Consider the following 13,952-nt stretch of genomic DNA (forward strand, 5'->3'; position numbering starts at 1 on the left):
AGGTGTTGTTGGCGGGGTGGAGGAGGGGGTTAGGTGTTGTTGGGGGGTGTGGGGTTAGGTGTTGTTGGGGGGTGTGGGGTTAGGTGTTGTTGGGGGGGTGGGGGAGGGGGGTTAGATGTTCTTGGGGGGGGAGGGGAGTTAGGTGTTCTTGGGGGGGGAGGGGGGGGTTAGGTGTTGTTGGGGGGGTGGGGGTTAGGTGTTGTTGGAGGGGGTGGGGGTTAGGTGTTGTTGGAGGGGGTGGGGGTTAGGTGTTGGGGGGATTAGGTGATGTTGGGGGGGGATGGGGATTAGGTGTTGTTGGGGGGGGATTAGGTGTTGTTGGGGGTGTGGGTATTAGGTGTTATGGGGGGGGTGGGGATTAGGTGTTATTGGGGGGGGTGGGGATTAGGTGTTATGGGGTGGGTGGGGATTAGGTGTTATGGGGGGGGTGGGGATTAGGTGTTGGGGGGGTTAGGTGTTGTTGGGGGGGGGATGGGGATTAGGTGTTGTTGGGGGGGGATGGGGATTAGGTGTTGTTGGCGGGGGGATTAGGTGTTGTTAGGGGGGGGGATTAGGTGTTGTTAGGGGTGGGATTAGGTGTTGTTGGGGGTGAGGTGTTGTTGGGGTGGGTGGGGTTAGGTGTTGTTGGGGGGTGGGGGATTAGGTGTTGTTGGGGGGTGGGGGATTAGGTGTTGTTGGGGGTGTGTGGGAGGGGGTGAGGTGTTGTTGGGGGTGTGTGGGAGGGGGTGAGGTGTTGTTGGGGGGGTGGGGTTAGGTGTTGTTGGCGGGGTGGAGGAGGGGGTTAGGTGTTGTTGGGGGGTGTGGGGTTAGGTGTTGTTGGCGGGGTGGAGGAGGGGGTTAGGTGTTGTTGGGGGGTGTGGGGTTAGGTGTTGTTGGGGGGGTGGGGGAGGGGGGTTAGGTGTTCTTGGGGGGGGAGGGGGGTTAGGTGTTCTTGGGGGGGGAGGGGGGTTAGGTGTTGTTGGGGGGGTGGGGGTTAGGTGTTGTTGGAGGGGGTGGGGGTTAGGTGTTATTGGGGGGGTGGGGATTAGGTGTTGGGGGGGTTAGGTGATGTTGGGGGGGGATGGGGATTAGGTGTTGTTGGGGGGGGGGGGATTAGGTGTTGGGGGTGTGGGTATTAGGTGTTACTGGGGGGGGTGGGGATTAGGTGTTATTGGGGGGGGTGGGGTGTTGTTGGGGGGGATGGGGATTAGGTGTTGTTGGGGGGGGATGGGGATTAGGTGTTGTTGGCGGGGGGATTAGGTGTTGTTAGGGGGGGGGAATTAGGTGTTGTTGGGGGGGGGATTAGGTGTTGTTGGGGGGGGGGATTAGGTGTTGTTGGGGGGGGGGGATTAGGTGTTGTTGGGGGGGGGGATTAGGTGTTGTTGGGGGGGGGGGATTAGGTGTTGTTGGGGGGGGATTAGGTGTTGTTGGGGGGGGGGATTAGGTGTTGTTGGGGGGGGGGATTAGGTGTTGTTGGGGGGGGGGGAGGGGGATTAGGTGTTGTGGGGGGGGGGGAGATTAGGTGTTGTTGGGGGGGGGGGAGATTAGGTGTTGTTGGGGGGGGGAGGGGGATTAGGTGTTGTTGGGGGGGGGAGGGGGATTAGGTGTTGTTGGGGGGGGAGGGGGATTAGGTGTTGTTGGGGGGGGGGAGGGGGATTAGGTGTTGTTGGGGGGGGGGGAGATTAGGTGTTGTTGGGGGGGGAGATTAGGTGTTGTTGGGGGGGGGAGGGGGATTAGGTGTTGTTGGGGGGGGGAGGGGGATTAGGTGTTGTTGGGGGGGGGATTAGGTGTTGTTGGGGGGGGGGAGGGGGATTAGGTGTTGTTGGGGGGGAGGGGAGGGGGATTAGGTGTTGTTGGGGGGGGAGGGGAGGGGGATTAGGTGTTGTTGGGGGGGGAGGGGGAGGGGGTTAGGTGTTGATGGGGGGTGGGGGAGGGGGTTAGGTGTTGTTGGGGGGTGGGGGCAGGGGGATTAGGTGTTGTTTGGGGGTAGGGGAGGGGGTTAGGTGTTGTTGGAGGGAGGGGGATTAAGTGTTGTTGGGGGATGGGGGTTAGGTGTTGTTGGGGGTGTGTGGGAGGGGGGTGAGGTGTTCTTGGGGGGGAGGGGGTTGAGGTGTTGTTGGGGGGGGGAGGGGGTTAGGTGTTGTTGGGGGGGGGGGAGGGGGTTAGGTGTTGTTGGGGGGGGGGAGGGGGTTAGGTGTTGTTGGGGGGTGGGAGGAGGGGGTTAGGTGTTGTGGGGGGGGTTAGGTGTTGTGGGGGGGGTTAGGTGTTGTTGGGGGGTGGGAGGGGGGGTTAGGTGTTGTTGGGGGGTGGGAGGGGGGGGTTAGGTGTTGTTGGGGGGGGGGATTAGGTGTTGTTGGGGGGGGGAGGGGGATTAGGTGTTGTTGGGGGGGGGGAGGGGGATTAGGTGTTGTTGGGGGGGGGAGGGGGATTAGGTGTTGTTGGGGGGGAGGGGGAGGGGGTTAGGTGTTGATGGGGGGTGGGGGAGGGGGTTAGGTGTTGTTGGGGGGTGGGGGAGGGGGTTAGGTGTTGTTGGGGGGTGGGGGATTAGGTGTTGTTTGGGGGTAGGGGAGGGGGTTAGGTGTTGTTGGAGGGAGGGGGATTAAGTGTTGTTGGGGGATGGGGGAAGGGGGGTTAGGTGTTGTTGGGGGTGTGTGGGAGGGGGGTGAGGTGTTCTTGGGGGGGGAGGGGGTTAGGTGTTCTGGGGGGGGGGAGGGGGTTAGGTGTTGTTGGGGGGGGGAGGGGGGGTTAGGTGTTGTGGGGGGGGAGGGGGTTAGGTGTTGTGGGGGGGGAGGGGGTTAGGTGTTGTTGGGGGGGGAGGGGGTTAGGTGTTGTTGGGGGGTGGGAGGGGGGGGTTAGGTGTTGTGGGGGGGGTTAGGTGTTGTTGGGGGGTGGGGGGGGGGTTAGGTGTTGTGGGGGGGGTTAGGTGTTGTTGGGGGGTGGGAGGGGGGGTTAGGTGTTGTTGGGGTTGGGAGGGGGGGTTAGGTGTTGTTGGGGGGTGGGGGAGGGGGAGGGGGTTAGGTGTTGTGGGGGTGGGGGAGGGGGTTAGGTGTTGTGGGGGTGGGGGAGGGGTTAGGTGTTGTTGGGGGGGGGAGGGGTTAGGTGTTGTTGGGGGGGGAGGGGGTTAGGTGTTGTTGGGGGGGGGAGGGGGGTTAGGTGTTGTGGGGGGGGTTAGGTGTTGTTGGGGGGTGGAGGGGGGGGTTAGGTGTTGTGGGGGGGGGTTAGGTGTTGTGGGGGGGTGGGAGGGGGGGTTAGGTGTTGTTGGGGGGTGGGAGGGGGGGTTAGGTGTTGTTGGGGGGTGGGGGAGGGGGAGGGGGTTAGGTGTTGTGGGGGTGGGGGAGGGGGTTAGGTGTTGTGGGGGTGGGGGAGGGGTTAGGTGTTGTTGGGGGTTAGGTGTTGGGTGGTGGGAGTTTCGGGATATTGAGGGGCGTTCGGTGTTGTGTCGGGGAGGCGGGGGGGGGGGCACTCACCGCTGCTTCTTCCGACCCTGACGATCTGGGGCCGGGTTAAACTCCGGGAATGAGCTGGATCCACCACGAGGCTCTGCCTGAAACCTGCCGAAAAAAATATCAGAGATTACAATGGGCGGAGCTGGAAGAACATAGCAGGCCGAGCAGGAAAGCTGACGTTTCAGGCCTAGACCCTCCGACCCCACTCCCTCCTGCTCTTCTTCTTCTCACCAAGGCCGCTCTCCGCCCTCAGAAGATCTTTGGAGCGATTCGGGGAAAGGCCGTTACCTCCCGCCGCCATCATCACCAGCCGGGACACCCACAAAACCCGGCGTGGGGCGCGAATTATAACCCGGAGCGGAGCGCGAATGGAACCCGGACCGGAGCGAAGAAATAACCCGGAGTGGAGCGGTGAAATAACCCGGAGTGGAGCGCGGAAATAACCCGGACCGGACTGGAGAAATAACCCAGAGTGGAGTGGGGAAATAACCTGGAGTGGAGCGGGGAAATAACCCAGACCGGAGTGGGGAAATAACCCAGAGTGGAGCGGGGAAATAATATAGAACATAAAACATTACAGCACAGTACAGGCCCTTCCGCCCTCGATGTGCCGACCTGTCGTGCCGATCTCAAGCCCATCTAACCTACACTATTCCATGTACGTCCATATGCTTATCCAAAGACGACTTAAATGTACCTAAAGTTGGCGAATCTACTACCATTGCAGGCAAAGCGTTCCATTCCCTTACTAATCTCTGAGTAAAGAAACTACCTCTGACATCTGTCCTATATCTTTCACCCCTCAATTTAAAGCTATGCCCCCTCGTGCTCGCTGTCACCATCCTAGGAAAAATAGCCTGGAGCGGATTGGGGAAATAGCCTGGAGCGGAGTAGGGAAATAACCCAGAGTGGAGCAGGGAAATAACACGGAGTGGAGTGAGGAAAGAACCCAGAGTGGAGTGATTAGATTAGATTCCCTGCAGTGTGGAAACAAGCCCTTTGGCCCAACAAGTCCACACTGCCCCTTGCAGCATCCCACCCAGACCCACCCCTGAACACTACAGGCAATTTAGCATGGCCAATCCACCTTACCTGCACATCTTTGGACTGTGGGAGAAAACCGGAGCACCCAGAGGAAACCCACACAGACACAGGGAGAATGTGCAAACTCCACACAGACAGTTACGCGACGGTTGAATTGAATCCGGGTCCCTGATGCTGTGAGGCTGCAGTGCTAACCACTGAGTCACCATGCTGCCCTAAATCATAAAAATAGAATTGAACCCAGAGTGGAATGGGGAAATAATCTGGAGCGGAGTGGGGAAAGAACCCAGAGCAGAGCAGATGTACTCACAAAACCCAGGGTGAAGCACAAAGGAGATCAGGATTCGAATCTGGAACCAGTAGTGACTCTTGGAGCTAGGATCCACATTGTGATCCAGTAGATTCCTGCATAAGGGCAAGTATGCCGTGATCTGTTCACAGAAATCCCTGTTATTCACATCACTGCCTCTATTGTGGGGCATCTTGAGCTGTCTGAGTCGAGACCTTCACTCTATTATCAAGCAGGGACAGTTTCCACAAGCTTGCTCACAAGTCTTTGTCCCAATTCCCAGGACCTGCTGCACAAATATCTGATTGTTCAAACCACAAATTATCATCTCCACTAAACAGCTCTGAAGAAGGATCACCAAATCCAAAGTGTTAACTCTGCTTTCTCTCCACGGATGTTGCCATACCTAACGTACTTTTCCAGCTCCTTCTGTTTTCGTTTCAGATTTCCATCATCTGCACTTTATTTTCTATCTTGCCATCTTTGTCCTGCCCTGCAACACTATACTTAAAGGGTCACTTTTTATCTGATACTGAACTAGAGAAGCCATACCAACACTGCCAGTTGCAGGGGCAGGGCAGAAGCTGGTGTGTATACAGGCACTGTTTGGAGCCAGAGGTTTGTGGAGACACAAGCATTTGTAGCTCAAGGAACTTTAGATCTGAGTTGAAGAGCTGGGGTCTGAACTGCAGACCTGTGCAACATAAGGGAATGGAAAAATGCCCTGGAAACTTTGCACCAGGAGCTGGTAACGGTCCTCAGTCCAGGTAATTCAAATTCGCATCATGCAGGTGAGGCAGATATGAGAACCCAGGCAGTAGCATTGGAGGAGCTAAAATTGTTTCAGAGATAATAGGAACTGCAGATACTGGAGAATCCGAGATAACAAGGTGTGGAGCTGGATGAACACAGCAGACCAAGCAGCATCTTAGGAGCAGGAAGGCTGATGTTTCAGGCCTAGACCCTTCAGGCCTGAAACGTCAACTTTCCTACTCAGCCTGCTGTGTTCATCCAGCTCCACACCTTGCTATCTAGCATTGGAGGAGCCTTGGCCCTGACAATTATCCAACAGTCTGGATGTTCTTGCAAGCAGTGTGGACAACAGTGGAGCTGCAGTCAAGATGGCCCCATATTGGACTTCATTTTGAAGGAAATGAAATATAAGGTAGTCTTGTTAAAACCATTATTAGTTAGTTAGATCATTAGTTAGATCACAGATAACACAGTGTGGAACTGAAATTTCTGAATAAGGGACCCAACCCAAAATGTTAACTTTTCTGCTTCTCTGATGCTGCCTGGTCTGCTGTGTTCCTCCAGCTCCACACTGTGTTATTACTGACTCCAGCATTGGCAGTTCTTACTATCTCTGAATTAGTTAGATCATAGTTGGAATACTCTGAACAGTTTTTTTCTTATCTTATGAAGGATATACTAGCATTGGAAGCAGTCCAAAGAAGGTTCACTAAGATTATACCATGTATGGAGGGATTTTCTTATGAGGAGAATCAGAGTCATTCGGCACAGAAACATTGATCCAACCAGTCCATGCTGAGCATAATCCCAAACTAAACTAGTCCAACCTACCTGCTCCTGGCCCATGTCCCTCCAAACCTTTCCTATTCATATGCTTATCCAAATGTCTTTTAAACATTGTAATTGTACCCACATCTACCACTTCCTCAGGAAGGTCATTCCACATGCAAACCACCCTCTATGTAAAAATTTTGCTCCATTTCTTTTTAAAATCTTTTTCCTCTCACCTTAAAAATGTGCCCCTAGTCTTAGAACCCCCCCCCCATCCTAAAGAAAAGACAACTACCATTAACCTGTGTATACCCCTCATTATTTTATAAACTTTTATAAGGTCGCTTGTCAATCTCCTATGCTCCAGTGGAAAATGTCCTAGCCTTTCTTCATAACTCAAACCTTCCGAACCTGGCAACATCCTGGTAAATCTCTTCTGAACCCTGTCCAACTTGATAATATCCTTCCTATAACTGTGAGACCAGAACTGGACACAGTATTCCAGAAGAGGCCTCACCGCTGTTCTGTACAACCTCAATATGGTTTCCCAACTTCTATACTAAAAATACTGAGCAATGAAGGCAAGCGTGCTAAACGCCTTTTTAATCAATTTTCTGTATGTGATGCAAACTTCAAAAAATTATATACCTGCACCCTTAGGTCCCTCTGTTCTCCAACACTACTCAAGGCCCTAACATCAATTGTATAAGTCCTGCTCCCTGTTTGTTTTACTAAAATGCAATACCTCACATTTATCCAGACTGAACTCCATCTGCCATTTTTCAGCCCATTGATCCATTTGATCAAGATCCCTTTGTAATCAAGAAAACCTTCTTCACTGTCTACTACGCCACCAATTTTGTTGTCATCTGCAAACTTACTAATTATATTCTCATTAAAATCATATAACTGACAAACAATAGATGACCCAGAACCAAACCCTGTGGAACACCACTAGTGACAGGCCTCCAGCCATAAAAGCAACACTCCACCACCAATCTCTGTGTCCTGTTGTGTAGCTAATTATCTATACAATTGCCGAGCTCACCCTGAATCCCTTGTACTGAACTTTACTAATTAGTTTACCCTGTGGAACCTTGTCAAAGGCTTTACTAAAGTCCAAGTAAACAAGGTCTACTGCTCTGCCCTCATCAATCTTTTTGGTAACATCTTCAAAAAACTCAATCAAGTTTGTGAGTCACAATTTCCTTTGCACAAAGCCATGCTGACTAACCCTAATGAATTTTTGCCCCTCTAAATGCCCATAAATCGATCTATTATAATCACTGCCAATAATTTATCCATAACGAAAGTCAGACTCACAGGTCTATAGTCCCCCAGTTTCTCCTTACAACCTTTCTTAGTCAGAGGTGTAACATTAGCTAACCTCCAATCATCAGGCACTTTACCCATAGTTATAGATGATGCAAATATTTCTGCAACGGGTCTCATTATTTTCCCTCTTAATTCCCACAACATTCTAGGATACATTAGTTCAAGTCCCAGAGCTTTATCCATCTTTATATTCTCTAAGATCCCCTGAACTTCCTCTTCTGTAATGTTAACTGTTTTAAAAACATCAATGTTTATTTCTCTGCATTCTCCATACTCCATTTCTTTCTCCATGGTAAAAACTGACATGAAATACTCATTTAATAATTCTCCCATTTTGTGGGGTTCAACACAAAGACCTCCTTAATCCTTAAGGGGCCCTACCCTCTTTCTAGTTACCTTCTTGCTCTTAATGTATTCGTAGAATCTCTTTGGATTATCTTTAACCTTATCTGCCAATGCTATCTCATACCCCTCTTTGCCTTCCTGATTTTTTTCCTTAAGAATACCCTTACACTGTTTATATTGATTAAGAGATTCAATTGAACCAAGTTATCCATATCTAAAATAAGATTCTCTTTTATTCATAGAAACATAGAAGATAGGAGCAGGACAGGCCATTCAGCCCTTCAAGCCTGCTCTGCCATTCTTCATGATCGTGGCTGATCATCCAATTCAATAGCCTAATCCTGCTTTCTCCACATAACCTTTAACTCATTCATCCAAAGTGCTATACATAGTTGCCTCTTGAATACATTCAGTGTTTTGGCATCAACTACTTCCTTTGGTAATGAATTCCTCAGGCTCATGACTCTTTGGGTAAAGACTAGAACCTCAATATCTTTATTCATCCATTGTTCCTTAATCTTACTAACTTTACCCTTCACTCTAACAGGAACAGAATGCCTCTAAACTCACGTCATCACACTCTTAAAAACCTCCCACTTATCAGATATCCTTTTACCTGCGAACAGGCTACTCCAATTAACGGATTGAGTAAGTTGGGCCTCTACTCATTGGAATTTAGAAAAATGATGGTGGCCTTAATGAAACATTTGAGTACTTGACTGGATAGATGCAGAGAGTTTGTTTCCCCTTATAGGAGAGTCTGGGACTAGATGGCATAAACTTAGAATCTTACTTTTAAGACAGAGATGAAGAGGAATTTAGTCTGTTAGAGGACAATGAATCTGTGGTATTCTTTATTGCAGTCATTAAATAAATTCAAGGCGGAGATAGATGAAAAGTGGTGTTGCGTATTATAAGATCAGCCTACTTGTCCTTCTACATCTTATGGTCTGGATTGAGCAGAATGATCCAGCAGTTAAACTGCTTAAATGATAAGGATGGAATATTAGAGTAAGCTTGTTTTCCCTTGAATTTAAAAGGTTGATATAATTGAGATGTATTAACATGGTCAAAAGAGTTGATAAAGCAGTTCTTGGAAAGTCTAGAACAGGAGGACACACATAGGAAGTGAGCACTTGTTGCCCTTTACAAAGTGGCAGCAAGCTGCCCTCTTGAACCATTGCAGTCCATGTGTGTAGGTAGACACACCGTGCAGTTAGGGAGGCAGTTCCAGAACTTTGACGCAATGACAGTAAAGAAACAGTAATATATTTCCAAATCAGGATGGTGAGTGAGTTGGAGGGGAACTTGCTGGTGATTATGAACCTACTTATCTGCTACCCTTGTCCTTCTAGATGGTATTGGTTGTGCATTTGGAAGGTGTTGTCTAAGGATCTTTAATGAACTTCTGCAGTGCATTTTGTTGCTGCTACTGAACATCGGCGGTGGAGGGAGTGGGTGTTTGTGGAAGAGGTGCCAGCAAAGGGGGCTATTTTGTCTTGAAGTGTAAGCCTAGAGTGTTGTTAGAGCTGCAGTCATCCAACTATTGTTGTGTTCCACCACACTGCTGACTTCTGTCTTGTAGGTGGTGGTAGGCTTTGAGGGGAGTCAGGTGGACAGATGCTTGCTGCAGTATTTCTTGCCTCTGAACTGCTCTTGTAGCTACTGTTCTTATGTGGGTAGTGCAGTCAAGTTTATGATCTTTGGTAACCTAAGGATGTTGACAGTGGGGTATTCAGTGATGTTATTTTCTAAACTGAGTTTTATAGACTTTTGTTGGATATTATTGGAAAAGAAACATAGAAGCAAGTCGAGCAATTGGATTTTAAATCCAAAATTACAAATTTAAGGCATCGACTGTGCTCTTTGGTCTTATTTTATATGTCACCTCTTTGAGATCTACAAAAAGTATTAGATCTAATCTCAAATCAAACTTGCTACACAATTGTAGAGGAAGGTTTTCTGGATAGGTAGGGGATGGTTTTAAGCCAATGTGTTGTAGACTTAAGACAACCTGCTATTCTAGACATATTGTGCAACAAGAAAAGGTTATCTCAGTCTTGTGCAGTGTCATTTGGAGACGACTGTGTGACTCTAAGATAACCACAACATTCTTCAAAAAGATGGAGAATGAAGTAGTCAAATTTGAAACTTGAGTGCAGAATCAAAATAAAAGTGAACTATGACAGTAAGGGAAAAACAAACAATCGGCAATGATAGATTGGGAAACCTTACTACGGGGGTTGATGGTTCTTAAGCAATGGTTCACATTTAAAGAACACACACCTGATTACAACAATTATTCACTCCTGTCTGGAGCAAATACAAGAGAGGATGGGTGGCCCAATCACAGCTTACAAAAACTATTAGATCCAAAAAGAGACGCAAAATTGCCAGAAAAAGCAAGAAATCTGAGGATTGGTAGAATTTAGGAAACAAAAACGAAAACTTTGATAAAGATGGGGAGTCACAGAGTAAAATTGCAGGGAACATAAAACTGACTACAAAAACTTCTATAGATATATTAAGAGAAAAATATCAGTAAATACAACTTTAGGTCTCTAACAATCAGAGCTGGGGAAATTTCACATGTCAGGGAACCATGGGTCTCGTGAGAGAGCAGAATTGAAGGAAATCAGTATTTGTAAGAAAATGGTACTAGGGAAATCAAATGGGATTAGAGGCTGACCTATAAATGCCTAACATCAGTGGCAGAAAAACCGCTCGAGTCCATTGCAATAGATGATAGCAGAACATTTGGAAAGTTTTAGCTAGATTGGACAGAGCCAGCATGGGTTGAATCAAATTCAAAAGTCACATGACACCAGGTTATAAATCCAATTGTGGTGCAAAGCTTTTGATCGAGTCCCTTTTAAAGCATTAGTTGGCAAATAGGGGAATAGAAGTTATATTGGCATGGTCCAAGAATTGGTTGATAGATAGGAAATGCAGAGTTAGAATAAATGGGTCTTTGAGTGACAGGCAGTATCACAAGGTCAAGTGCTAATATCCCAGCTATCCATGAAATGAAAGGGATGGACAAGAGAGCAAGTCTAATATTTTCAATTTTGCTGATAACACAACTGGGCAGACAGAGTTGTGAGGAAGCGGCAAGATGAGTTAGACAAGTTAAGTGAGTGGGCAAACATTGCTGATGCAGCACAATGTGACTGAATGTAAAGTTACACACCTTGATGTTGGAAAAAGAAAGGAAGATTATTTAAGTAGTGATACATTAAGAAATGTGGATGTACAGGGATATCTGGGCATCCTTACACACCAGTCAATGAAAGTTAACAGGCAAGTGCAGCAAGCAATTCAGAAGGCAAATTGTACATTGGCCTTCATTGCAACGAGACTTTAGTTCAGAAGAAAGCATGTCTTACTGCAGTTGTACAGGGTCTTAGTGAGACCACACCTGAAATACTGTGTGCATTTGATACCCCCAAGGATGATATACTTGGCATAGAGCAAAGTGCAGCTGAAGTTCAGTAGGCTGATAACCAGGGATGGCAGGACTGACTGGTTTGACTGGGCCGGTATACATTGGGGTTCAGAAGGATGAGAGTGGATCTTATTGAAATGTCTAAAATTTTAACAGGACAGGCGAGTCTAGAATCCGGGTAGTGTCTCAGGATAGGCCACTTAGTACTGAGACAAGGAGACATTCCTTTAAAGGGTAGTGAACTTGTGGAATTCCCTACCACACATGACTGTGGAGAGGTTCTGAAGAGCCAGACCCAATCATTGAATTTCTACAGCATGGAAGCCATTTGGCCCATTGAGTCCACACCGACCCTCCATACAGCATCCCACCCAGACCCAACCATCTGTGACCCAACATTTCCCATGGTTAATCCAACTAACCTGCACATTCCTGGATACTGGGCAATTTAGCATGGCCAATCCACCTAACCTCTGCATCTTTGCGAGAGGAAACCAGAGCACCCAGAGACAACTCACACAGACAGTCACCCAAGTGTGGAACTGAACCCAGGTCCTTGGTGCTGTGAGGCAGCAGTCCTAATCACTGACCAACTGTGCCACCTTTGTAATGTTAACTGTTTCTCTCTTCACAGATGCTGCCAGACCTGCTGAGTTTCTCCAGCACTGTGTTTGTTCATCCAGTTGTTTTCTACAAACTGCACTTTGAAAGCGTAGCTGCAAGGGCACAATTCCAGACTCTCCTACATCCCCATTGCCATAGAACTTCAAAACATATATATTCAATTCCATGATCATTTTCTGTCCATGCTACAGTTCCATTGAATTGTCATATCCCTGTTCCCCCTCAAATTCTTTCCTTTGGCCCTTCTGTCCTCCTTGAAGCCCCTCAGCCTCTTACCTGGAAGACAGCTGGAGCACAAGAATTTTTGGGTCAAAACACTGACACTAAAGAAATCAAATCTATACATCATTCCCTCAGTTTTATTACTGTTAAAATACAAGTAATGTGGCATCATTTGACAAAAGTCATTTATTACAATTCTGCTTAAAGACAACAGATAACTTCATTCATCATCACAATGCCAAGTTACTAACAGTTCTGACTCCAGTCACAGTTTATATACAAATCAGAAGTCTTTTAGAAATTAATGGCCTTGCCAAATGACGCTGCTATGTTTGCCTCTCTGAAAGCTTCTGAAACAGTCTGGAATAGAAAAAAAGACAATGAGTGAAACTCAGTTTATTTCCTAGTTTCATAGAGTCTTGGCAACTGTCAGTAATTGCTTTCATGATAGAAACAAGAACTTTGTCTGCTCTTGGTTTCCAAGCCAAATACAAATTTACAAACAATATGGAAATAAAGCAGAAAACTAAGTTTGGGAAGTGAATGAAGGTTAAGGGGCAGAGAGCAGCAAACTGGAATCTTGAGGTGGGATTTCAGTTGTTTGGAAATGCAAATAATCTGTATAAAAGTAAATGTATTAAACAAGACAGTAAAAATGCACACAATCTATTGATTATTAGTGAAAATGGAAACACTACTATTGGCAAAAAAGTTGTAATTGTGATGAGACAGTATTGAGAGAGTTATCACAGTCTCACCAATGTTCACAAGCACCCATGCTTTACACTGTTTACTCTTACCCTTGTAATCAAATGATTATTCAAAGATCATGGACGTTGAAAATGCTTTCAAAATCTTGTAACTAAGATGATCCCTTGATCAGTTATCTCTAGTAATGCCAAGACAAACTTGCATCTCTTTTTCAGTAGGCAGACCATGTATTAATCTCAATCCACAATGAGAATGACTGGGAAAAACTGATTATGGCAAACCATGTTAAGCATCAGGAGCTCAAATTTAAAAGTCAGGAGTGAGAAGTCATGTCAAGCTCAAATTGTAACCACATGGGTAATAAATATGGAATATCCGCCAGTGATGGTTCTGCAAAGTGAAGTGAATCAATTATATCGATTTGAGGTTGGATTTCAAAATCATGGCAGATGTGTATTGGCGAGCTTTCTGAAAGGTTTCCTCTTAAGGAAAATAAGATGGCGAGTGTCCTTCTAGAACAGTAACTAAATCTCACATTTAGTAAGTAAACAGAAGATTCCAAACCACTGAGGTGTTAATGGAAAGATGTTTATATCGTCATGCTTACAACAAGCATGGAAATATGTAAAGCCATTAACTTTGTTTTCAGTTAAGATAAATCCAAAGATGGAACCAGTCTTTTTAAAACTTATGTGCAACAGAGTGTTGAGTTCAGAAGCAAATTTAGTTCCTCTCTTAAGAGTTGTAGGAGGAGGAGTAGTGTTGTCACAAATAACCTTGAGAGAAATTGTTTGAATAAATTGGGTCTCTTTCTTTATAGTTCAGAAGAATGACAGGCAATCTCATTAAAACAAGATTTGGAAGGAGGTGGACAGGGTAGATGGAGAGGTTATTTCCTTCCTGGCTGGGCAAGTTAGAACCTGGGCAGCACAGTCTTGAGATAAATGGATGATCATTTGGGATTGAGATAGAAGGCATTTCTTCACAC

At 47.0% G+C, this 13,952-nt stretch overlaps 2 protein-coding genes across 3 annotated transcripts in view; both read right to left on the bottom strand.

Moving 5' to 3' along the window:
• Positions 1–4,431, bottom strand: part of nopchap1 (NOP protein chaperone 1) — a 42,107-nt gene extending 37,676 nt beyond the window's left edge. Inside the window, exons 1-2 of one of the 2 annotated variants that reach the window (XM_059654763.1) lie at positions 3,657–4,431; positions 3,447–3,530 (exon numbers count right to left, since the gene is read on the bottom strand). In XM_059654763.1, coding sequence (XP_059510746.1) covers positions 3,447–3,530; positions 3,657–3,993 — 421 coding nt within the window. In that variant the 5' untranslated portion in view covers positions 3,994–4,431. The remainder of the gene's footprint in view (positions 1–3,446; positions 3,531–3,656) is intronic. The other variant, XM_048554596.2, reaches the window with a different exon arrangement.
• Positions 4,432–12,370: 7,939 nt separating this feature from the next.
• dldh (dihydrolipoamide dehydrogenase) overlaps positions 12,371–13,952 on the bottom strand; it is a 29,767-nt gene continuing 28,185 nt past the window's right edge. Inside the window, exon 14 of the mRNA XM_048554541.1 lies at positions 12,371–12,613. Coding sequence (XP_048410498.1) covers positions 12,548–12,613 — 66 coding nt within the window. The 3' untranslated portion in view covers positions 12,371–12,547. The remainder of the gene's footprint in view (positions 12,614–13,952) is intronic.

This window comes from Stegostoma tigrinum, chromosome 25 (assembly GCF_030684315.1).
Source record: "Stegostoma tigrinum isolate sSteTig4 chromosome 25, sSteTig4.hap1, whole genome shotgun sequence".
In the NCBI taxonomy this organism is placed as follows: domain Eukaryota; kingdom Metazoa; phylum Chordata; class Chondrichthyes; order Orectolobiformes; family Stegostomatidae; genus Stegostoma; species Stegostoma tigrinum.